The sequence below is a fragment of the Equus asinus genome, chromosome 7 (assembly GCF_041296235.1).
Source record: "Equus asinus isolate D_3611 breed Donkey chromosome 7, EquAss-T2T_v2, whole genome shotgun sequence".
NCBI classification, from domain to species: domain Eukaryota; kingdom Metazoa; phylum Chordata; class Mammalia; order Perissodactyla; family Equidae; genus Equus; species Equus asinus.
The window spans coordinates 21,434,740-21,460,461 of NC_091796.1; the positions used below are offsets into that span (position 1 = coordinate 21,434,740).

The window sequence follows — 25,722 nt, forward strand, 5'->3', positions numbered from 1 at the left end:
CCTCTCTTGAGAGTGGGCTGAACTTAGTGAGTATAGAAAGAGAAAAATAGTGCCTCTGCGGTGGAGAATGCTGGCAGATACTGCTTTAACCAAGGGATTAACATCACTAGCAGTGTCATGTTGCTATCAGGTACCCCTTGACAGGATGCGATGATGAGAAGCGCATTTTACCCCTGTGGTTTTCTCTCTCAAAACCATACCAACAGCCTAAGCATGAGAAAAACATCAGACAAAACCAAATGAGAGATATCAAGAGCTTAGCAGAAAGAATTCTTACGAACTGTCCATGTGGCGAAAAACAAGAGAATACTAAGAAACTGTCACAGACCAGAAGAGATTAAGGAGACAAGACACTAAATGCAGTGTGGAATCCTGAAATAGAAAGTTATTAACGGAAACTAGTGAAATCTGTATTGAGTCAAGTTTAGTTAACAGTAACAGACCAATGTAATTTCTTCGTAGACAAATGTACCACGGAAATGTAAGATGTGAATATTAGGGGTTTACGGAACTCTGTACTATCTCTGCAACTTTTTCGTAAATCTAAAATTCCTCCAAAAGAAAGTTTTATTATAAACAACAAGAACAAAACAAAAGTTTATGAACTTGGAGCGCAAACAGAACCTTCTTTGAAAGCAGCAACAACTAGCCCACTTGATGTAACTCTCCTGAGGGGAGCGCGGTGGTCGGGACTTGGGGGTGCAGGGCGCGCCCCCGGCAGGCGTGGGGCAGGGTGTGCGCGTCCGGGCGGGGCGGGAGCTCCTCCCCGGAGCCACCCGGGCGCCGGACTCTGCCCGGGGCGCGACCTGCGGAGCGGAGCCCAATCGGCCGGAGGCCGAGCCACCATCGCCCGGCTGAGCAGACGCTGGCCCCAGGCCCGCCAGTCAAGGGGAGGAGCAGGGCCGGGACCCTGCGCTCGCCGAGTGCCCTCCAAGGTAGGGAGCCCTGGCGATCGCGCCCTGACTCCTGCGGCGCGCTTGGGCGCCCCCAGCCCCAGGTGAGTGGGTGTCCAGGTGCCCCCGGAGCTGTTCCCCCAGCGCAGCTCGGCGCACCGGGGCATTTCCCTGTAAACAGGTCCTTGGTGAGGAGGCTATTCCTCCCTCTGTTCTGGGCTCAGATTCCTTGGGCAAGAAGTTTCTGCGCCTCCGGGAAGAGAAAGAGTTGCCTTCCCCGGTGATAGAATAACCCCTCCTTAGTCCGATGCACACCTGATTATTTATTTAGGTTGCTGTCATGCAATCCCTTTTTACCAGGGGTCCCCGGGATTCAGAGGTTGTGAATAAAGCCCTTCGGAAAACTTACTGTCACCTGTGAACCCCCTTGTGGAGGCTTTGACAGGTCACTGCGCCCCAGTTTTTAAGAACACAAACGAATGAATGAATGCAGGTGGTTGTCTTACCCTTCGTCCTTCCGTGCTGGCATCTGTCGTTGCAGGTGTGGCAAAAGGAGAACAGCGCATTGGTTTACAGTTTTCTACTGCCATGGGATTTGAGAGCTGTAAATTAGCGAGCCCTAGCGTTATTATCTTACTGAAAGAGTAGTACTGGGCGGTGTAGAGGAAGTGTTCGGGTTGGATGATGAAATGGCTATGAATTTTCAGCCTTCTTCGAAAGGAGATGTGTGTGTGTGTGTGTGTGTGTGTGTGTATGGAATATAAGGATCAGAAGAAACAATTAGCCCAGAACATGGTTGGAGCTGTGTCTGTTTACCGTTAAACTATAGTTGTTTTATCTTAGGAACCAAGACCGCCTTTACTTTCTTGGTATATATAGACCAGATGAAGTGTCCAAAAGGGAGTTATTCTGCATTTGCAGTAGGGAAAAGATAATGTCTTCTGGATTTTACCTAATGCTATTAAATATTCAGTTCTAGAGAAGTCTGTTCAGAAATATGATCTGAGCTGGAGTCTCAGGTACTCTGCAGACACAATGGCTTCTGTTGTTTGGTGGCTGGGCTGTCCCCCTCCCTTTCCTCTCACACTGAGAGAGAAGGTTCCTGACACATAGGAGTTTAGAGAAGGAATGCAGACAGCTTGCACTTCCTACGACCAGGTGAGCTTCATAAAAAGGATCCTACCCCTGTTGTTTACTAAATAAATTTAGTTAGTAAACCTGCGCTAACTAAAAAGAGACTTTTGAAATTCAGACACTATTTCAGTTATATTACTTTTATGTTTTTGTGAATTAATCATAAGCTTCTTATTTGTTAGCTTAATTGATTGCTGCTGTGCTCCACAGTGGGCTGAAGTTGTAATCCATGTTCCGGCTGAAGCTGAAAAATGAGGTTTATATTTGTTTGTTTGGGATAAGGACTGAAAAAGGAAAGAATTGAAGGTTTTGAAGGGAATTTAAAATATTTTTTTAAAGTAGTTGTTTCAAATCTCTTGAACTGAGATATTTACATCAAATTATGTGGCCATTTATTGATTGAAAAGATTTTGTAGAGGCAGAATGTCACTATCAGTTTAATAACATGTTTAAGTGAATTTACATTTGAATAAGCATGAAATCTATGTGGGGTTGGAAAACGAAAGCCTGTATGTGTTTGCATTCAGTTTTAGAAGCTATTTGGTGCATCTGTGGATTTTTGGCCTATTCAGGCATTCATTGAACCAATATTTGTTGAGCGCCTGTTGTTCAGAGCACTGTGTTCTGTGTTGGAGACACAGGGGGAGGCAGTCTTGTGTAAATAAGACACATTCCTGAACTTATGGAATTTGTATATCATTGGAATCCTCCCAGACACCCTGAAACCATAGATTAGGAACCACGTCAATGACAATCCATCAATTTTGACAGTGACTGAAACTAGATTAGTTTCAAATCATAAACTCTCTTACGTTGATTTAAATCGTCAAATCTAAAAATTTTAAAGGAGTTCTCTGTTATTCAGGTCAGTGTTTTTCTCTTTTGCTTAGGTTGGGGGAGAATTTAGGAATCATGTGTTCTTGGTTTAATATTATGAAATGTTGAGATATTAAACCTGAAATAGCTAAATATCACTTTCACTCAAATTAAATAAAAACTAGCAGTGGATGGCAGTAATTTAGGGGGAAAAAATCAATGAATGAAAAACTTCAAATTGAGAAGATTCTATCCATCAAATTATTTTTTCCTCTAAATTAGAAAAATATGACTACAGTTATATTTTACCCCAGAGGAAAAGAGGGACTTTATTCAAGGCATTCTTGCTTTTTTTCCCCTTTGTTTTTAAAATACAACTTTATTGGAGGTATAATTTACATACCATAAAATTCATTCCAGTATACAATTCTGTGATTTTTGGTAAATTTACAGAATTGTGTAACCATCATTACAATCCAGTTTTAGAAGATTTTCGTCATCCACAAAAGACTCCACATGCCTGTTAGCAGTCATTCACCATTTCACACCCAGCGCCGGGCAACCGCTAATCTACTTCATGTATCTTTAGATTTGACTTTTCCAGACATTTCATACAAATACCGTCATAGAATATACGTTTTTAGTATCTGGCTTCTTTCACCTAGAATGTTTTTGAAGTTTATTCAGGTAGCATGTATCAGTAGTTGCACCTTTTTATTGTTAACTAATATTCATTCCATTGTATGACTATACCATGTTTTGTTCACCAGTTGATGGGCATTTCTGCAATTACATTTAAGTGGTAAGACAGGTACTTTGGTCCAGCTTCCATGGTAGCATAATTTAAAAATAACTGATATGAGCCAACCTCCTATTTATATTTATGAAAAATATATTCCTCATATGGATTACTGATGTTTTCTGAATGAGACATAACTGTGATCTTTCTGTGATATTCGCATGAAAATAGTCAGTAGTAAACCCCATGCAAATAGCAAGAAGCACAGTCGTTTATATTCTAGGTTGGACTTGGAAGATGTTTAACTCTTGACATTAACATTTGTGAAGAGCATCCGTATCCTTTGCTACATTTTCTTCACAAATGGCATGCAGTTAGAGGGGGGAATTTTGAAGATTGTTAGACCTGACAGTGATAGCTGAAGTACTCTTAATAATAGGAGCACTTCTTAATAATAACATATTTTAGTGGGGCACTTATCATAAAGCATGAATCATCTATATCAGTAAGCCAAAAACTAGAAGGGAGTGCATCTGGATTTACATGCTTTTGGTTGTATTATTCTGTAGTTTCTATGACTGTGCTGAAGAATGAAACCGATACAGCTCTGTTTATTTACCAAATCAGACACTAGTTTGAGCTCTTAGATCAGAGAAAATCCAAAACAGAAGAAATGCCATTCCTTTTTCCTCTGGGGCCTTTTTAGGAGCTAGAGCAAAATTATAGGTTATTCCAGGTTCCCATTAAGTGGTGGTGTTTTTCTGTGTTTTCTAGAGAACAAACCAAATAAAAACTTTCTATCACTGTAAAAGCATTGACTTTTAGGATCCCTCTTCTAGGAATCACGGACCTTGAAAAGCAGTTCAGTCAGAGCTGTCTTCTTATACACCCCCATTCACCCTGCTTTGTGCCACTACTCTGGCAAATGCATTTTTAAGAGGTTACGCTTGACAATGTCTACTTAAAGATCTTCTTGGGGAGGTTTCTCCAGTTGAGTAGAAACCCTTCTGTACAAAGTTGGCAGATTCTGTGAAACTAAAGAGAAGACACTATGTCTCTGGATGCCTGAAAGTTACTGCTGAAATTGCAAGTTCCTATGGGGGGAAAAAAGAGCATTAAAATAACTTGGAGGTCTACTTTACTGACAGCTTAGAATGCAAAGGATTTTATTTTTAAACTTTGAAAATTTGAAAACAAAATAGTCTAGGTTAAATAACATAGTTTTCCAAAACTGAATGTGCTCATTTGGAGCTTAGGTTTTCTGCTTGAAACATCAAAACAACTTGCTAAAACTCCTGGGTGGGAACACTGCTGTTTTGATGATCTGTGATTAGATGAACCGATCAGTCTCCGTTGGTAACATCTCTTTTTTTAACTTGATAAGGGTTTAAAAATTTCTAGGACAGATGCCTCTTTCTAGTGTTACACTGAAAATTTCATTCCAAATGCCTCCCAAGAGTGTATTCCCAATTACAGAAATCCATCTTCATCCTTCTCACTTTTATCCCCTTCGAAATGGGCACAGACACACTCCCCACGCTGTGTCCACTCACCGGCAGGAGGAAGGCTTGATCAGCATTGAGCTGAGCGCCTCTTCGAATGATTCTGAAGAGCTCACTCACTCATCACCCATATTGACATAATCTAATATGAGGAGCTGGATTTGATCCAGAACTAGAAGCTGCTTCTCACCCTTGTATCTTTCTCTTGTCGCCTGGGTTTTGGTAGGATACTGTGCTTGTATCAGTCTGACATCTTCCTGGTGCGGGAAAGTGGGCAGAGGTGGTGGGAGAAGTACAGGGTCCAGGCCGTGTCGGGGCATGCAGCCCTGAATAGACTTTGCAGTCCCTGATCAATAATTTACATGCAAATGGGCAGCTGTGAAGAATGGAAACATGTTGTGCATCTAGAAAATGATTCAGAAGGGGATGGAAAGAAGAGATAAGGAGTTCTAGGTTTATGAATTAGATTTAAATCTTATTGCAAATATTATTATATACTTATTTATTCTTATATATTTCCTCCTGCTTTTCCATCTTAGTAAATAATAATTAACTTTCTTAAGATGTCTAAGATTTCCCTCGTTTCTGTTGCCATATTGAATGTCAGGCTTCATTGACTATTCTTGTATCAGTAACAGTTCTACCTGCTTATCTACCTGTCAGGAGCACAGTTACCTGCTTTGTAACAATCCTGATTCTATTGCTGTTTTTTGCCATTTAAACTTTTTGGGGGTCAATAATTGGAATGAAAGAGAACAAATCCAGCTAATTATGGCTTCCTGTTTGTTCTAATAAAATCAGTGAAGGTCCTTGGTTTTGAAATCTCAATGGTACTTTGCTTTTTCTAGGATGCTATTGGATTATTATTTTTAAAATAGAAGTATATACAGTCACCTTTTTTGGTATAGAAATTCTCTAGGTTTTGACAAATAGTTACAGTCTTGGAGCCATCCTCACCATCAAGATATAGAACAGTTACATCACCCCTCCCCACCCCCCAAAAAATTCCCTTGTCCTGTTGGTAGTCAACCCCCACCCCACTCCCAGTCCCCAGGTAACCACTAACCTGTTTTCTGTCCCCATAGTTTCAAATGTTCTGCAATGTCATATAAATGGAACTGTAGAGTATATAGCCTTTTGGATTTGGCTGTTTTCAGTAAGCGTAATGCATTTGAGATTCACCCGTGTGTGTCAGTAGTTCATTCTTTTGTGTTCATGAGTAGGATTCGCTTGTTGATGAATATTTGATTTTTTTCCAGTGTCTGGCAGTAGTAAACATTTGTGTTTTATGGAACATAAACTTTCGTTTCACTTGGGTAAATGCATAAGGATGGGATTGCTGGGTTGTACAGTGTGTCCTTAACTTTATAGGAAACTTCCCAAGTATTGTCCAACATGGCTGCACATTTCGCATTCCCACCAGCAACAGACAGGAGTTCCAGCTGCTCCAAGTCCTCATCTACACTTGGTGTTGTCTGTTTCCCGCCACCCCCTGCTGGATAATTTTTGAAACAAAGTGAATTATGTTGAAACTAAAATATTCCAGGATGGGTTTAGGAAGCTATAGATATTTTGTAAATTCCTGAGCCTTTTACTCTTAAAATATTTTATAAAGCCACAAAAGAAATTTTCCAAAGGGGCACCTTCCCTATAAATGTTACAGATGACTAAGATGTATGTCATTGACATCTGCTTCTTTTCGTATTTTCGTCAACTGACAAGTCATAAGTGGCTTTCGAGTTGAATATTAACTGAGAGGATCAAGGCAGGAGGAATAATTGACTGACGGGGTGGAGGGTATAGGAATAGTGACTGAGTCACTGACACTTTCAAATGATGTCCTGTAGGCAAACTTATTGTGGGCACAATAAGTTGTGAATATAAAAGTAAATTATTTAATATTTTTTGAATGTGTGTTATGGGTCAGATACTCCATTAAGCACTTTTTATGCGTTATCACATTTAATCCTCATATAGGTCTATGAAGGGGTTAACATTTCCATCTGAATTTTTCAGTTGAGGAAGTCAAAGCCTAGGGAGCTTAAAAACTTTCCCCAGGCCACCCAGGGTAGTGGGGAAGTAGAACAGAGTCTTTTGGGCAACACTAACCGAGTCCGAAGCCTCCATTTTTGAGCCATGAAACCAGAAGGACAACAATATCTGCTCAGGCTCCTGAAGAACAATGTGGGAGCTCACAGCAGGAGTGACTTGAATGTTACTTCCTTTGGAAAACCCTGATTACTAAACTAGCTTGGGCCCAACAAACTAGGCTTAGAAATCCCTTCAGAATGCAGCAGGAGGCAAAGTGGCAAGTTGGAAAGAACCAGCGACTCATGGGTTGAGATCCATGACCGTCATTAACTATCTGTCTTTGCTTAGTTTTGTTGAGCCTCATTTCCTCATCTGTGAAATGGGAATAATGGCACTGACCTCTCAGGGTGTGTATGAGAATTAGTAAAGGCAGCATACCCTACTGGCCTGTGGTGGGCACGCTCTTCCCCACGTGGGAAGGGATTCATGTAATTTGCACCTCTTTGCAATTTGGTTGCTATACCCGGCACTGGGTGAAACCAGCAGCTGTTTTTCAGAGTTTCAGATCATACCAGTAAATTATGAAGATCGATTATTTTTTTACCTGGATTTGAGGTCAATCTATCTGGGTTCAGATGATGAAGTCAATTTATCACCTTGAAAAACTTATATCACTCTTCTGTGACTTGGCTGCATTATACATAGATAAATAGAAATAGATATATAGATAATAACTATAACAGTGTGTTATATATAGAGAAAATGATTTTTGGGAAATGGCACAGTTCTTTGTCGATAGTATATATTTGTATCTTGTATTTGTACCAATATTTCAATCCATTTTTTCCAAAAGCAAATAGCTGTTATTTCATATCTAAGAGCTTTCTGTAGCACTGCCTATGATATGAATATATGTGCGTATACACATGAGTAGTATTTACACATGAATAAAATTAATTCTACTTAAGAAATCTTAGATTATTACTTGAAAACAGTGTTATTATTACTCGGGTTCTGGGTTAGCATGCATATTTTTTGATATACTGTGCATCACTTTCAGGTGAACTGCACAGTCACCTGAGATTTGGCTGGCTGACACTGGATGTCACCATTGTGCTGTGTAATGCAGCTGCAGAACAGGTGTGCTATTTAATATCCAGGACACTGTCGGCGTCTTCAAGGGTTTGGAGATGTGTTAATTTTTTTCCCTCATACAACCTAACTATCCTTGCAGCACCTTTGTCGTAACTTACTTTTTCAGTTTCCAATATCTAAGCTCTATATAATAGTGACCAAGAATGATGAAACAATATTCAATATTGGTAGCTCAGAACTGAGAAACTGAGAACTCAGAAACTGTGTTAAAACCATACAGAGGCTTGTGGTTACAAACCAGAATAATTGATTCTGGCTAACTTAAGTAGAAAAGGAATATAGTGGAAGGATATGAAGCAGCTTCCAGAATTGATAGGAAAACTAGGTTTGGAAATGGGAGAATCAATGTGCTGGTGCCTCAGCAAAGATCAGGCTACGGCAAGATAGAGTACTGGCGTTGCCAGGTCACTGGATACCACCACTGGCCTTCCTGCCACTGGACACAAAGCGTCGTCTATGCCAGACTCCATCCCTTCCCAGAATAATGGGATTTTCACTGCGTCTAGCTTCAACAAGCCCAAGGACCAATCCCTTACTGGCTTTTCCAGGTGGGAACGCTCACTTGCCAGTATTTGGGTACCGTACCTGTGCTCCGGCCCAAGGAGTGAGGAAAAACAAGTAAGGCATTTTTCCTGCCAAGACTCAGACTGATGGTGATTCCACCTCTCTGGGAAGGAGATTCAAGTGCTGGGCAGCCAAAACATACCACATGTCCACCATGCTTTTCAATCGGCGCCCACAGAAGGAAGTTGAGAATACTGCCGTGCAATCAACCGAACTTTAGAGCCCCTTCTCGGGGGCGTCAGTTGCGTGGGCCTCATGGCAGCTGGCAGCTTCGCAGACTTTGCTATACTCTACCTTTCCTCCAACCCTGAGGGAGTCATACCAGCCAGGGCTAGACCTGTTTATTCTGACTAAGGAGACAACTTAGGTAAGTTGGAAGTCTCAACAAGTTTCAGTCTACTAAAACACCCCAAAAAACTAAAAAACCATCCTGCTACATTAAAAGACAATGATAGGCTGCACTGTGTATCTTGTTGTTCTTGGATAGGAACACTATTTTACACCAACTCCAGCCTCTGCTCTTGCTCTCCCCTTCGCCTGGAACCCTCTTCTCCCAGATAACTACGGCTTCAGCTCCTTTCATTCGAGTCTCTTGTTCAAATGGCTCAGATTGGCCTTCCCTCCCCATTCATCCAAAACAGCACCTCCTTTTATCCTGTTCCCCTGCTTTTCTTCATGGCACTTGTCACTATCTCTCATTCTGTTCCCCCATATGTGTATAGTTTTAATTAATAGCTGTCTTCCCTCTGTACTGAAAGTCTCTGAAAGCAGGGTCTCTGGCCCACCTCTGTGGCCACAGCTCCTACTGCAGCTATATCCAGTAAATACTTGCTATATAATGAATGAGTAGAGGTTTCAGTAAAGAAAAGAAACACCTTTGTTATGATCTCTAGAATATAAACAGTGCCTGTATGAGTTTCCTAGGCTGCTATACCAAAGTACCACAAACTGAGTGACTTAAACTTAGAAATTTCTTGTCCTCCAGTTCCAGAGGCTGAAAGTCCAAGATCAAGGTGTCGGCAGGGTTGGTTCCTCCTGAGGACTGTTAGGGAGAATCTGTTCTATGCTTTTTCTCCAACTTCTGGTGGTTTGTTGGCCATCTTTGGCGTTCCTTGGCTTGTAGAAGCATCATCCTAGTCTCTGCCTTCAACTTTACATGCGTTTTTCCTGTATGCATCTGTGTCCATTTAAATTTCCTCTTTTTTTTTTTTTTAAAGATTTTATTTTTTCCTTTTTCTCCCCAAAGCCCCCCGGTACATAGTTGTATATTCTTCGTTGTGGGTTCTTCTAGTTGTGGCATGTGGGACGCTGCCTCAGCGTGGTCTGATGAGCAGTGCCATGTCCGCGCCCAGGATTCGAACTAACGAAACACTGGGCCGCCTGCAGCGGAGCGCGCGAACTTAACCACTCGGCCACGGGGCCAGCCCCTAAATTTCCTCTTTTTATAAAGACATCTGTCATATTGGATTAGGGGTCTGTCCTACTGCGGTATGACCTCATCTTAGCTAATTACGTCTGCAGAAACCCTCTTTCCAAATAAAGTCACATTCTGGGGTATTAGGGGTTAGGACTTCAACTTAGGAATGGCGGGCTGGGGGCAGAATTCAGCCCATAACAGTACCTTATATGTGTTGACTGTATAATGAATAAGCCATCCTTATGTCGTTAAACAGAGTAGTAGGTTTAGTTACATTATCCCGGGTTCCCAGTGATGTATTGGTTTACCACATGGATTACAACTCATAGTAGTGTGTGAATTGCTTTGTAAATTGTAAACTGTTCATTAGATATTAGCATCATTGGTTGGACATGTTGAATTATTGATGCTTTATCAAGAAAGAACCAATACTATGGATTTGCTAGTCTTAAAAATCCCTCAAAGCAGAGTTTCCTTGATAGCCCAACTCAGTCTACAGACTGTTTAAATTATTACCTGGTTTTTCTCTACCACTGAGACTGCTTGTCAGTAGTAATTGGGGATAATGCTTTCCTGTTTTATTTGCTCATTTGACAAACATGTACAAATCATTTATTATGCCTATAATATAACTGTTATAAGTTCTTGATAAATGTTAACTCACGAACAACCCCATGTTGTTTATTATTTATATTGTTAGTAGCAATTAACATTGATATTATGTGAATTTTACTGATAAGGAAACTGAGGCACAGAGAGGGTAAGGAACTTGACCAAGGTTACACAGCTACTGGGTGGCAGAGTCAGGTCATGAAACTTGGCAGTCTGTCTCCAAAACTTTTAGATGTAGAATGCTCTTTCTTCACAGAAGGTCTCATGGAGAAATTCACTGTGCAACAGAACAAAGCAGAGGTGCTTTGGTTCAAGTCAAGCTGGCAAAGCCCTTTCTGCTCAGCACCTCCCCTCCCCTTGGGAGCCCTGTTTGAAAAGCCCCCATCTAGGAAATAACACCTCTTGGTGTGATGCCACTTGTAAGCTGTCTTCAATCCACTCTAGCATAAAACAAATAAAATTGCCTTCTCACTTTAATTAACTGATTGTGTTTTATTTTGAAAAATTTATCTGCCTAATCTACTTCTGGCAGAAATAAAATGCTAAGATGGATTTTCCCCAGGATGCGATTGCCATATGGCAATTTGGACTTTGCTGGCTTCAGTTCCCCTTGGGTTTCTTTATATAATCAAGAACTGTGGTCACAAAAGTTTTCCAAAACAAAGAGAGAAATGGAATTTGATTTCATAAGAATAAAGTTGGATATAAACTTGGCAGCCAGATAGGCATGGACACCCCTCCCCCCCACCGTCATGGGCTTCCCATCTTCTGTGGTGATTAATAATATAAAATAATAGAAGGAACAATATTAACAGTTACTGTCCATTGAGTGCCTTCTGCAACCAGGCATTTAACGAGCCCCTCATTTTTGCAATTCTAGGTATTATCAATCCTATTTTACAGACATGTAAATTGAGGCTAAGATTTTTTTGCATCTTGTGAGTGGAGGAGGTAGGATGTTTTGAGAAATATCAGTGATTAAAGGGCAGAATTCCTTGATATTAAGAATAAAAACCACATAAGAGAATATATTTTAGGATATATAACATGAAGCCTGGTGCAATTTTCAAATTCTGAAAGATGGTGAGAATGCAGTGAGATCTATTCTAAAGAGTGATTACTTCCTATGATGAAATGCCTCTTCTTATTTGTTAATGTGCACAGTGTGTAACATGCTAAAAAGGAAAAAGAAGGCAAATCAATTAAATGGGACTGTCCATCAAGGGGAATTGAATCAGATCAAACTGATTACTTTGCTTGCCTCTGTTTTCCCACTGGTTTTGCCCCCACCCCCTGCCAGGCTCTAACCCAGAGGTCAGCTAACTTCTGTAGGATCAGATGCTGAATATTTTAGGCGTTGCTTCTCACATATTTTCTCTGTCACAACTAGTGAACTCTGCTGTTGCAGTGCGAAAACAGCATAGACAACATGTAATTGAATGGCCATGGTTATTTTAGAGTAAAACTTCAAGTGTAGACACTAAGTTTGAACTTCGTATAATTTTCACGTGACACAAAATGTTATTGTTCTTTTGATTTTTTCTAAAACTGTTAAAAAATTTAAGAACCACTCTTATTTAGTTCATAGGCTGTTCAACCAGGTGCAGAGCCAGAGTGGGCTCCTGTGTCGTGGTGTGCCAACCACCACTCCAGCCTGACCACCCGCCTCTGGTTTCCAAACACATTACTTGTTGTCTCTGTGGGTGTTTCTTTTGCTTTGAGCATTTAAATGTTGTTTTGGACCAAGAACTTAATCCCGGAAGAGACTTCAGAGGACTGAGGAACAGAAGGCCTTCCACTCGCGTTCTGCAAAAGCAGACTTTCAGAGTCATGGCTGCCAAATCAACTTCAGCTGAAACAAATAGAAGCCGTAGTGGCAGTCTAAGAGGATTTAGAATAAAATGGAAAATTCTTGGCATACGCTTCATTGAATTTTAATTGAAGATTTCATTGAAGATTAAAGGATAAATGCAGGACTTTGAGTTATCCCCAGAAACGATCTAGTTTTGAAGTGATGCTAGCGAATATGAAAATTCTTTTGTGTGTTTTAACAACACAGGTCATTGCTACATTTTAAATATTTTTGTTGTTGTTTTTTTCTCACTAGGGGAGACAGCCTCAATATGATGGAAACACCCTTGAACTTGGTGTCCAAATGATGAAGGTTTAAGTTTCAGCTCAGTTAGTTTTACAGTGATCTTGCGTAAATTAACATCACCTATGGGCTTGGCTTCCTTATCAGTAAAGTGAGATTAATAATCCTACCTCACAGGCCTTTCTATTTTATTTTTTAGTTCTTTATTGTTTATTATGGAAATTTTGAACAGAAACATACAGGTAGAGGAGTATAACAAACCCCGTATGCCTCTGCCTGTCTTCAACAATTCCCTGTCATTTGTCAGACTTTTTTCATCTTTGTCCCACTTCTTCTCTCTACTAGATTATTTTAAAGGAATTCCAAATACAGTATTATTTCACCTGCAAATATTTCAGTATGTATGACTAATGGATAAGATCTGTTTAAAGAATATTTTAATTCCCTTATCACACCTAGCAAAATTACAGTGACTCTTTAACGTCGTCCATTATCTGTTCACTGTTAAGATTTTCCCATTTGGCTCAAAAATGTATTTATATAGCTGGTTTGTTTGAATCAGGAGCCAAAGAAAATTTGTATATTGTATTTGGCCATATGTGTCTTAAGACTCTTAATTTATGGCAATTTCTTTCCTCTTCTCCCCATCTTTCTTCATATAATTAATTTGAGGAAGGAACTAGTTATTTATCCCATAAAATTTCACATAATGTGGATTTGGCTTATTGCAACCTTGACCCTTGTAGAGTCATTGAACGTTTTCCTTTTGTTCAGCTATTTACTGTCCCTAGATTTAGAGACTTGACTAGATTCAGGTCTCTCTTTTTTTTAAGCATATTTCAAAGATAATGCTTCCTGCTGGTGATTATACCACACCTAGAGGACATAATGTCTGGTTGTCTCTTTTTTAGTTGTGGTAAGATTGATGAGTGGGGTCCCTCAGGTTAATACACTCTTCATCAACCTCTCACCTAACGTTTTCAGCACTGGTTGATGACTGTTGCTTAGATCCATTACTTTATAAAGGGCTGCAAAATATAGGTTTTCTAATTCTATCAGTCCTTTTGGATTTATTATCAGGAATTCTTTAGAAAAATTTCTGCTTTTTGGTTACCATGAAATAGAGTTCATACAGTAAAGGCAAGATAAATGCTTGTTGAAGGTGCCCCTCTCACCCCTTTGTCTGGGCTAATTTTCAGTATAATGGTGGCCTGTCTTCATTGAGTTGGATAATGAGGGTTGGTGCTGGACAGACAAGTGGTGTGGTTGCATTCCCAGGAACTGGAGCTGGGCCGCCAAAGTGAAGTCTGCCAAACTTGAACGCTTGGCCATCAGGGCTGGCTCTAAAAAGTTTTGATATGTTTCAGTCTCTCACGGTCATTCCTCTTCAGGTTGGCTTTTCTGTCTTTAGTATGTGATGACTTTTTTGTTTTCTGGCATGACAGAATATCTCAGGCTGACCTTACGTATTTCTTGCCCCAGACTTAAATCACTCAGAAGCTCTGGTTTCTTTGTAGTAGAAAATGATATACTGAGACCACCATCTGGGCACTAGAAGTGTTGGTTGCTTCTATTTCTAAATTTGTCAGTGGGAGATCTAGAATATACATTTTTAAAGGAAAATACATAGTTATTTTATTCTCATAATTTAATTTCGGATTATGAGGTTTTACATAATATTTTTGTTTCTATTTTGTATGCTTTTTTCTCTTATGCTGAAAATCTTGGCTCTTAACGACATTAAGACAAGAACTTCTTGGCTTTATTCTACATCATGTATTGATGTGGGTGAGTGCATGCTCATGCGTGCACACACAGGTATAATAGATTCAAAATAGCAATACTAATATTTCCACTAACGGTATTATTAGTGAGTGTAGTTTAAGATTGTTTTGTGATTCTTTTTGTTCTTAGGACATAGCATAGCTGGGAAAAATAGTCCCTGCTATGTGTTTTAAAGCCACTTCAAATAATTTATGTGACTGTACCATCAACTTGATATACAGATCTATTCATTTGTTTCTTATTTTGGAAGAGTTCATTTTTTTCTCTTTAGTTTTATTTTATAATTAGGTAAAATAATTACACTGTTCAATGTCAAAATTATGTCACAGATTTTCTACTTCCCTCCATCCCTCCCTTCTTAGAGAAATTATGATACAAATATCCTTTTCTGCGCCATGCCTTTTCGTTGAATAATACATCCTGGAGAAGACTCCATAGCAGTAGATAATTTATTCACTTTTTGTGGGTGTTGGGGCTTTTCCCAGTCTTTTACGATTACAAATAGTTCTTCAGTAAATGGCCTTTACAGGCTAATGAGAGTCAAATAAAATGTAGCATATTAAATGTCTGTGTAAAGTGATATACATACATGTATATATGCACATTAGTGACATACATATGATTTTGTTATAAATATATTATTTTATTTATTTATTTATTTTTTACTTAAAGATTGGCACCTGAGCTAACAACTATTACCAATCTCTTTTTTTTTCTTCTGCCTTTTCTCCCCAAATCCCCCAAGTTCATAGTTGCATATTTTAGTTGTGGGTCTTTCTTGTTGTGCTATGTGGGATGCTGCCTCAGTATGGCTAATGAGTGGTGCCATGTCCGCGCCCAGGATCGGAATGGGCCAAACCCTGGGCCGCTGAAGTGGAGCGCGCAAACTTAACCACTCAGCTGCGGGACCAGCCCCCATAAATGTATTATTTTAGTACCACAGACATTTATTAGGCACTTACAGTGTGCTAGAATATAAAGGTGAATAAGGCATGGTCCCTACTCTTGAAGTTTTACTGTCTATTATAATGTGGAATACAAAGAAAAATTTCACATTTTTTCTTCTCAGATAATTTACATTTCCTATCAATTATTGTTTCAGCTGTTATTGTTTTCATATTAAATTAATTTCTGGAATTATGACTATATAAGATATCAATAATTTATAATATTTTCTACTATATTTGATTACAGTACTAATACAGAACTTCTTTCAGTATATGAACCTTATAATCATATTGACAAAGAAGTTAGCTTTATCTGTTTTATGTTTTCCTAAAACCAGAATTCACAATGACAACAGTAACAGTGACCACAGAAGTTCCCCCAAGGAGTCAGATAGAAGATAACTCTGCCTTGTATGAGTCCACAGCAGCTCACATTATTGAAGAAACCGAATATGTGAAAAAGGTATGTGGGCACTGGGAATCAGGTTAGCATGGTATGATTTTTAAAAATAAATCTAATATGGATCTGTGGGCTTTGTTTTTCCCTCCATAGAACATGTGAGGAGGAATAAACTTAGTTTGGCAAAGGACAGTCTTGATAGCTGAAATTTAAACACATTTAGTCATTTCTCTCGAGGATATGAACCTCCATTCTTGTACTTGGCGTTAAATTGAATAATGGGCCAGGAGGGGTCGGTCAGAACAGCTCAGCACTAATTTGTCCCACACTTGTCGCCACTGCCCTTCCTACTGTTTTATATCATTTCTCAGTTGTTTCATGAGTGTTGATACTGTGTTTTCAAGTAGCTGTTTACGTTTCCTGCTGAGTTTCTTCTCTGTTTACCTTGTTCCTTCTCACAGTTCAAGGTCGCTATCACCAGTGACTACACCTTGGCATGTTACTTCATTAAAAATGTGAAATCTTGTGAGAATCCAATGATAATGGCTGACAAATGTATATATTCTTATGAACTGTTTCTTAGAACAGATGGAAAAATTTGGCTATAGTAACAGTGTAACTTATTCAGATCGATTAATTCGTCTTTGAGCGTCTTACAATTCCATAGGTCACCAAGACATGGGGCTTATATTTCATGCATAAATTTGTATGATTTCCTCTTAGTAATTATTCTGTAGTAATTACTAAATAGCAATTATTCTCTAGTAATTACTTCATAGTAATTATTTTGTAGTAATTACCAGATAATAATTATTTTGTAGTGTTACTAAATAGTAATTGTTTTATAGTAATTACTAAATAGTAAATTAGTACTAAATTACTATATAGAAAAAATAGAACTAAATAGTATTAAATACTAATTACTAAATAGTAATTGTTTTGTAGTATAATATTCACTTAGGCTATACTTTAGGCTTGACTGAGAAAGAGTTATAAAAACCAAATGCTCATTTTCTGCGGTCTAAACAATGTTATCCTGAATACAAGTTAGGTTGATGGCAATTATGTAAATCTAGGATCAGAATATATGTATTACTTTCTAGATAAATCAGGTAGACTGTAGGTGGTATAGAGGAAAAAAAAGTATTTGGCATTAAATGCTTTTGGAAAAAATAAAATATTTTTTTCTTCTAGATTCGAACTACTCTGGAAAAGATCCGAAATCAAATGTTTAAAGATGAAGTAGGACGTAACAGTACAAATCACAAACTAGATGCAAAGGTAATGAATTTATCAAAATGTACCACTTTTATTCCTTCAATAAATAAGCGTAAAGCCATACAGACTTCATTTAAATAACTGTTTTGGATAATTATTAAATTATTCTTTGAAGCTTTGAACGATGAGTATTAAATATTTTGTTGGTATCTGAAGATATTAATGGGCATATGTATGAAATATTTAACCACAGATGTCATTAGGAAGATCAGGTTGAATGACAAGACCTTATTTGACTATCTTAAACCAGGCTTACTTATCTAAAGTATATGGGAAGGTGTCAGCCCCACCAGGATACACGACAGGACAGCAACATTTCCGAATGACAGACAAAGGTACAAGCTTTTAGGTTCACCTGGACCACACCAAAGGACACAGTTGAAACCATTTAGGCTGAGTCATCAGACAACTGATGAGCTTAAAAATGCACACCCTCCCCTGAGACTGGCCTTATATTCTTAAGGTCAGGCAATCTGCACTTAGCCTTGTCTGGATTATGCCAGGTAAGTCTCCTCTGAGCCAGGTGAACTCCATCAATGTCAGTATTTATCCCCTATGTAGTATGGCCACGGAGAACACCAGAACATGGGGTGTGATGCATAAACATAGTCTCCTTTGTCATCCTCAGCCTCCCAAACTAACACAACTAGCTCTTATTATTTTCTTGAATTAAGTGCTCTGAAACTGGAAAAAAGTTTAATGTTTATGAATGATGGGAAAGATCATAAATTCAGTTTGGGCTATGTTGAGCTGCCTGTTAGTTCTCCAAGTGGAACTTTCTACTGGGTGGCTGTATATCTGATTCTGGAGCTGAGGGTAGAGTTCTTGGCTAGAAGATCCAGGCTACAAGGTAGAGATTTTGGAGTAAAGATGGTATTTAAGGTTCTGAAATTGGAGATCGCCAAGCATGTGAGTGTGGATCAAAATGAGAGAAAATCTAAGCACTGAGTCTTGTGATTTCCAACATTTAGATGTTGAGAAGATGAAGAATCCTCACAGGAGGCTGAGAGGAGAGGCTAGTGAAAAAACAGGAGAGAATGGAGTCACTGAAGACAAGAGAAAAAAAGTTTCAGAGAGGGGAAAGGGACCACTGTGTCAAATGGTGTTTAGGGTGAGGTAAATTGAGGACTGAACATTGACCATTGGCTCTAACAATGGGGAGATTGTTGGTGAGCTTGATAGGAGTAGCTTCTTAGGAATGAGGAGGAATTGTGTTGCCAGTGTGTCTGTCTCGGCCATCTCAAACCACAGAAGCTCAGTAGACAAACTGAGCATCAAAGTATCAGCCCCTTTCCCTTCAGCATCTGGACCAAGTTCCTGCATGGATTTAGCCAGAATCATTTAGGGCTTTCTACTCTCAGAGTGTGGTCTGCAGTCCCAGCAGCGTCAGCATCTTCAGGGAACTTGTTAAAAATGCAGCATCTAGCAAGCCATCCCAGACCTCCTGATTCAGAAGTGACTTTTTAACCAGATCAGTCACCAAGTAATTCATATGAACATTAAAATTTGAGATTCACTGATGTATGACCTTTATAGCTGTCTACCACTGCCAGTAATCTACCTTATATAAGAGTCTTTCCATCAAATCCTCTTTAACAAATTAAAAAAGGAAATAATTCCTACTCTGTATGTGAAGAGTGACAGTATGCACTAGGGTCTGGAGTAGAAACAACAAAACCATGACAGAATTATGGTGACTATATTATTTATATGCACTGTTTTCTTTTTGATTTTTATTTCTATAAATGTAGTCCATATATTGTACTGGAAAGGATATAGGCTTTATTCATAAACAAACTTGGATTCTAATTCTGGTTCTGGAAGTTATTTTAGGTATAACCTTGGGCTTGTTAGCTAAACTTGCTCATCTTCAATTTCCTCTTCTATATAGTAGGCATAGTGCCTTCTACTGTTTTGAGAATTTAGACAAAGGAGCATATTTAAAACATCTAAAAGATTACCTGACACATAATAAGTGCTTAACAAATAGAACTTGTTTTACTATAATGGTAAGATGTATATAATTGTATAGTATTTCCTCAATCTGTTTTGAACTAATTTGGAAAAGCAGAAAGAGAGCAGGACAGACAATCAAGAAACTGTGTCATGAGCTCTCCCACTCACTGGCTATGTAAACTTGGGCTCTGGTCCTACAGTTTTCGTATCTGTAAAATTGATGGGGTTGAATTAGATGGTTTCAAATTTCCTTTCCACTTCCATATGTCCTCCATTCCAGAAGAGATTTATTTCCTGCTCCAAGTGTATTTTCAGGGAGCTAGAGTTTACATAGACTTACACTGGCAGTAACATTCAGTTCTGACATCTCTGATTAGAAATTTAATATAAGGCAGTCACAATGAAGCCTCATTGAACACTGAATAATACGCATTGTAACAATTAGGTCTGATTATATTAATTTGTAACGCAATGTAACCAAAATGCATTTATGTCTACAACTTAGGCAAAAAACCCCAAAAAATCGAAACTGGCCTTGTGGATATTATTTATCTCCTAAAAAGGACCCAATAGTATATTGAAAACTGTAGGGAATATAAAAGGCATAAAAGATGTATTTCTACATCTTTCTAATATAAGAATCTATTCAAATTTGAGCAATTATAGAGGCCAGCTGCTTCATCTAGAATTCCTCATTGATATTTGAGATTCAAAAGATTTATTTTACTTGTGCTGACCTGCATCTTCCTTGATATATGTAATCCTGAGTGATAATTATTGTTGTCAAAGTTCGTAGAGGCATGGAAAGTCAGGTCTGTGATTTTCACATTTGTTCATTTCAGCGCTGTGGAAGCACTCAAAATGGCTCTAATCCTGAAATGGATCCCTCCTGTTGCAGTTTGGATCTGCTCATGGAAAGGATAAAAGGAAAAGACCTAAAGCTCTTAGAAGTGAACAAGGAGAACAAAGTATTGAAAATTAAGGTAAGACCATTAGAAGACATTTCTAATTTTGTGTTTTGAGCCTTTGAGCCAATAGGATAGATTCATAGATCTGTGAAAGCAAAAAAACATCCACACACATCCATAGAGTCCACACATATGCTCACATAGAGAATCATTTTTATACTTTAAATCTCACTCTTTTATTTTAGAGACTACTTTTATTGTTAAAAAGATCTTACAAAAGTTCACCAGGTATAAAGTTTCAGTTGTGCGAGATGAATCAGGTCTAGGGACCTGCTGTACAACATTGTACCTGTAGTTCATACTGTATTGTACTCTTAAAAAGGTAAGTGGGTAGGTCTCATGTGAAATGTTCTTACTACAATAAATTTTTTGAAAGTCTTTACATATTTTATAAATATTCATTAGAGCACTCAGTCAAATGTCTCATTATTTTGTTTAATTAATCTATTGTTTGTTGGATGCTTTATATTTTCCTTTTTTGGCCTTATTTTACGTGCAGTCCTAGAGCGAATATCTCGGTAGGTAAATCTTTGTGCTGTCCTCGATTATTTCTTTAGGTTAAATCCGTGAAAGATTCATGACACTTTAGCTTTGTTGCACTTAATACTCCAATCTTGTCCCACTTCTATTTCATGAAAATGCATCTTTTAGTACTGTTGTGGAGAACGCTAATAAAATACTTGCAAATGTGTGTATAAGCTGAACTCTTTGGAGGGTGCGGTCTATAGATGCAGGGCACTAATGTGCACGGAGCTCTGCTTTGGCCTGGTCAGTGCAAATCCACTTGTATGACAGCCTGTTAAATTGAGGGGTTCTCATTTTACATTTCCCAGATAACAGTATCTTTTCTCCTATCCATTGTCTACGAGGGTGCAAAGGGTACAGTTACAGTCTCTGTATTTTTAATTGCCTGTCAAACTGTTCTGTCTTTAACCCTTTTTATTGTAAATGTCAAAACAATCACAGTGACCTTTTTGTCCTAGCTGGAAGCCTCCAGAGAAGCAGGAGCAGCGGCTCTGAGAAACGTGGCCCGGAGATTATTTGAAAACTACCAAACGCAGTCTGAAGAGGTTAGAAAGAAGCATGAGGACAGTCAACAGTTACTCCAGGTACCAAGCTAGCAACTTGTCCATTGGAGATCTAACCCCGAGCTGTCCGAGTGGCTCTATTTGGAGGAGTTAGATGTGAAACGAGCAATGGCCCTATGACTTGGTGGGCCCTGGGAAGGGCAGGGTGCCCATCCTCTGTGGCCTCCTCCCCCAGCCCTGCTTAGCCCGGGACGCAGACATTGGTGAGCTGCTGTGTCACCTTGCCCAGAGCCCCACAGAGCGCAGGCAGAAGGGAGGCCCTCCCCTCCTGCCTGGAAATCCAGGCTGGCCCAGGTGACACTGGCCAGCGGCTCCTCTTCTGCTTCTGCCTTTGGCTAACTAGATGACCCAGGTTGTGTCTACCTCTCTAGACTTGGGGTGCCTTGACTCTAAAATGAAAAAGTTCACTGGATAAATGGGTTTCAAAAATGTTTTGGTCCTAGAAAATATTTTTCATCTTAAACAAACAAAAAAGTATGTATGTGTACATATATATATTTAAATATGAAAGTTATATATTTCATATTTTAATACATCAATACATATAATTAAAATATTAAAAACACATGAATATGTATATGTGTATATATAAATGTATATGTATATATTTCATAGACACAAACACACTTTTTGTTTTTGCTTTAAAATCTGAACTATGTATCCTAGGACCAATAAAACTTTATCTGAAGAATGTCTTCTAGGACTGGAAGAGGGAAAAAATATATGTGCAAGTGTATGTGTGTGTATGTTTGCCAAAACTCAAAACAGGCAAGCTCATTCATGGTGGGGTGGGGTACCTGCATCTCTGCCCGCTCAGGCCCTAGGAAGGCCCCCGGGGAAGCACAGCATGAAATCCAGTGCAGAGGGACAGGCCCTCATGCTTCAGGCTGTGATGGTGATGTTGGCAAACTCACATGCATGCAGGGCGCAGATAAAGAACTAAGTGAGGAGAGTGAGCAGGCTTGTGTGGCCCCGAGGCCTCTGCGTGAGTGACTGGCCTGCTGGGACTGGAGTACGCACGTCCCTGCAGGGGACTCGGTCTCAGCTTGGAGTTGCCTCGCAGGAGTGCCCATGTGGTGTTTTCAAGACAAGCCAGACACTTTTGTTTTTCCTGTAAAGTCTCGAGTTCTGTTAAATACACATACAGATGTGCATGCACGTGTCAGGTAGAAGTCGGTGGAAACACTCCCAGTGTGGCCTGTGTACTGCCAGATGCAGACTTCTTGTCCTGTGGTCTTTCAGCGCAGCTCCTGCTGTATGCCCGGGAAATAACCTCTGACACAGTGGGGCTAATTATTTTGCTTTTATGACACTTTCTGATTAAAAATAAAACATTTTTTACTTGAACGTCTAAGATTTTAGTTTTGTTTCCCATAAGTTTTGTTAAGAAAAAGTCAAAAATTTTACTTTTCTTAAATTAGTCTCTTTCTTTAACAGTTCAGGTGGTATGTTTTATGGTAACAAATGTAAACATTCTAGGAATAGTATTTATTATTAACTCTATTGATTTAGTGTTGTGCTAGTCTATCAGATTTATTTTTAAGAAAACTCTGAATTCAAAAAAAGTTATTCTAAACAAGTGTGAATTATTAAATTTTTTTTGGTTACTCAGAAAATTAGAGAGGGAGATAATATCTATATAGGTTTAATAAAAACGGTAGTCTGACGACTGCTTCTCTGACCAAAGGTTAACAAACTTGAAAAAGAACAGAAATTGAAACAACATGTTGAAAATCTGAATCAGGTTGCTGAAAAGCTTGAAGAAAAACATCATCAAATCACAGAATTAGAGAACCTTGTCCAGAGAATGGAAAAGGTAAGCCACTGGAGAATTAAAGAGAATTCTTCCTGATGAGATTAGAGTAAGAATTAAAGAAAATAACACGAAAATAAGTAAGATAACGTTAAGTGAAAGTACTCTTTGCAGCTCCTAAGACTTTAGGAAGTACTCAGTAACGTTAGTTTCATCCCTGACATATTTAAAGTCACCTGCACTGTAATTACTGATTTCTCTCTCCACAAATCCTGCAGACATCTCATTGTCTGTCATGTTCTCTTTCTAGTAAATGTATGCCCTAGAAAGGGGAAGCAGGTGAGGCTGTGAAGGGAAATAATGGAAAAGACCATAAAGTCCACCTATTACTACCACTAATAAAGTAGATCCTTGTAGTCATTGTGTTTTTATGATTAGAGTCAGTGTCCACGTTTGGCCATCCAAGTCCACTTTAGATTTGTAAAAACCTATAGCTGCACTAGGACAGATACAGTTCACATTGAGAAAGACACTCTGGAACTTTCAAAAGAGACAATTTAGGGAAGAGTAATAATAGAATAAAAATTATTGTAAGTTTCATGCAGTGTTCCTTTAAGTAGCTGGTTCGCCAACTATATGTAGAAGGTAAGCACATACGTTTAATTATGCAAGCCTTAGGATTTAGCATTCAGACAAACCAAGGAATAATTTTTTAAATAGCAAAACAAATAGAAAATTGGCCTCTCCAACTGAATTGGGGGTAGATAAGAAGATAGGCTTTGACTTCTAGTAAATATTGTGCAATCAGTTTTGTGTGTATCCTCTTAATTCCCTGCTTTATCTCTGCTCTTCTCAGCTGTATTTTGTTTGAGAAGTCGGCCTGAGTTGATGCCATTTTAAAAATGTCATTTCAAAAGCATCAGGTTTCAACATTCAGGTTTCTTGGCAGAGAAACTTTGATTAATTTTTTACACATTTCTCAAGAATTTAATTTATTGCACTGTGAATTTGGCTGAATTTGTATTCTTAATGAAGGTCCTATGAGGAAATTATGAAAATTAAATAAGACTATACTTAACTGAATCTAGTAATAATAATATACAGCTATATCTGTGTTGTGCAATGGGTCACTAAGCGTTAAATTTTAGCCAGAATCGCTGGGCTAGAATGTTCCAATCAGCTGGTTTGTCCAGGTGTGACAATTTATAGTTATGATGTTTTGGACAAATTGTAACATGTGGATGAATCATTTGTAGCGTTAGAAATTTATCCTGTAATAATTAGTTTAACTAAGATAGCACAAAGATTGTTTGCATTTAGGAAAGAAAGACAATTCTGGAATGCAAATAGGTTGTTTAACCAAACAACTTGATTAGGCAGTTTAACACTAAATGTTAGACTTGTGATCACCTCAAACCCAGTAATCCTGGGTCAGGTTTAGTGGCCAGCTCTCAGTTCCTGAAAATTAACAAAAGGACAGTAGAGTGTAATTTCTGTTTCTTAGAAATCCCAGGAAATCTGTACTCAGTGTGAATTCATCTCCAAATTGTGGGGTAAATTCACTTGACTATTTATTCTACAAATCTTTGAGCACCTACCATGTGCCAGGCAGAGCTGGAGCCATGATATCTATTTGTGGATGGACCAGGTATAGTCTTTTTGTGGAGATTGCAATGGAGTATATCTGGGTTGTGTAGGACTTAAGGAACTTCCCAGATCTCCCCCACTTCCTTCTTGTAAGGGTCCTTACAGAGGCTGACACCCCTACTGAAGGTAGGGAAATGTATCCCTAAAAGAGGTTAAGTGGCTCAGACACTGGCAGACATTTTTGAGAAGTGATGGCTTAGCAATTTTCTGAATATTGACCTATAATGGTGGGCTGTCTCTAGGAGCTAGGACAGAGTGAGTGGACAGGATGCCCATGGTTTAGCCAGGCCATACGGTAACCTTCAAGAATACTCTAGTTCAGTAACTTCCTAGAGTGGAGCCTACTGGAATGTCTGGCAGGTGAGGGTTGGTGAGGATGGAGTGGAAGGACAATATGCAAGAGACTTTTCTTAAAAACATATTTATTTTAAAGATATATTTGTAAAACAACCAAGTAAAAAAATAAAAGTATAAGAAGCAAAGCTTGACAACATCTTCTTGGTTTAAGGAAATACTGAGAATACAGGCTGCGATGAAGGGTTTCTCAGGCAGAGAGCATGTATCAGAGTGAAGGAAGGGAGTACTGAGACTTTTGTATTAATAGGAAAAAGATATGAGTTCAAAAAGGAAATGGAAATTAAAAATGAACATCCACAGCAAAGGTTGATAAATACTGCCCTGCTAGCGGGTGCCCCCGGAGAAGGATTCATTTTCTACTCACTTGAACAAGCCACTGCTCCAGTAAATAGCCATTAGTGGGATGAGGTCTAGTAATGAACACATTACTTAAAACCTTTACCATCTGTCCCACTTTAATCAGGAATGCAGCGAGAATGAATTCCATAAACACGGTGATAAGCCAGCAAAAAGACCCAATAAGAGCGTTTTAATATGGCATATGTTCCTTTTGCTAACAGTGCAATTCTGTTGCATCGTATCTCT

General features: G+C 38.8%; 1 protein-coding gene and 1 long non-coding RNA gene across 9 annotated transcripts in view; one reads left to right on the forward strand and one right to left on the reverse strand.

Moving 5' to 3' along the window:
• LOC139045642 (uncharacterized) overlaps positions 1 to 1,538 on the reverse strand; it is a 35,759-nt gene extending 34,221 nt beyond the window's left edge. For both annotated transcript variants that reach the window (XR_011504394.1, XR_011504393.1), the window contains exon 1: positions 1,400 to 1,538. This is a non-coding gene — a long non-coding RNA (uncharacterized lncRNA). The remainder of the gene's footprint in view (positions 1 to 1,399) is intronic.
• The window catches only part of CCDC68 (coiled-coil domain containing 68), a 64,007-nt gene that overhangs the window by 14,526 nt on the left and 23,759 nt on the right, over positions 1 to 25,722 (forward strand). For 3 of the 7 annotated variants that reach the window (XM_070512988.1, XM_070512991.1, XM_070512992.1), the window contains 5 exons: positions 16,029 to 16,153; positions 17,285 to 17,371; positions 20,167 to 20,307; positions 21,276 to 21,401; positions 23,068 to 23,196. In XM_070512988.1, the coding sequence (XP_070369089.1) occupies positions 16,029 to 16,153; positions 17,285 to 17,371; positions 20,167 to 20,307; positions 21,276 to 21,401; positions 23,068 to 23,196 (608 nt within the window). Of the gene's footprint in view, positions 1 to 98; positions 998 to 1,914; positions 2,052 to 16,028; positions 16,154 to 17,284; positions 17,372 to 20,166; positions 20,308 to 21,275; positions 21,402 to 23,067; positions 23,197 to 25,722 lie in introns of those variants that run through there. The other 4 variants (XM_014846899.3, XM_014846908.3, XM_070512990.1 and 1 more) reach the window with 4 other exon arrangements.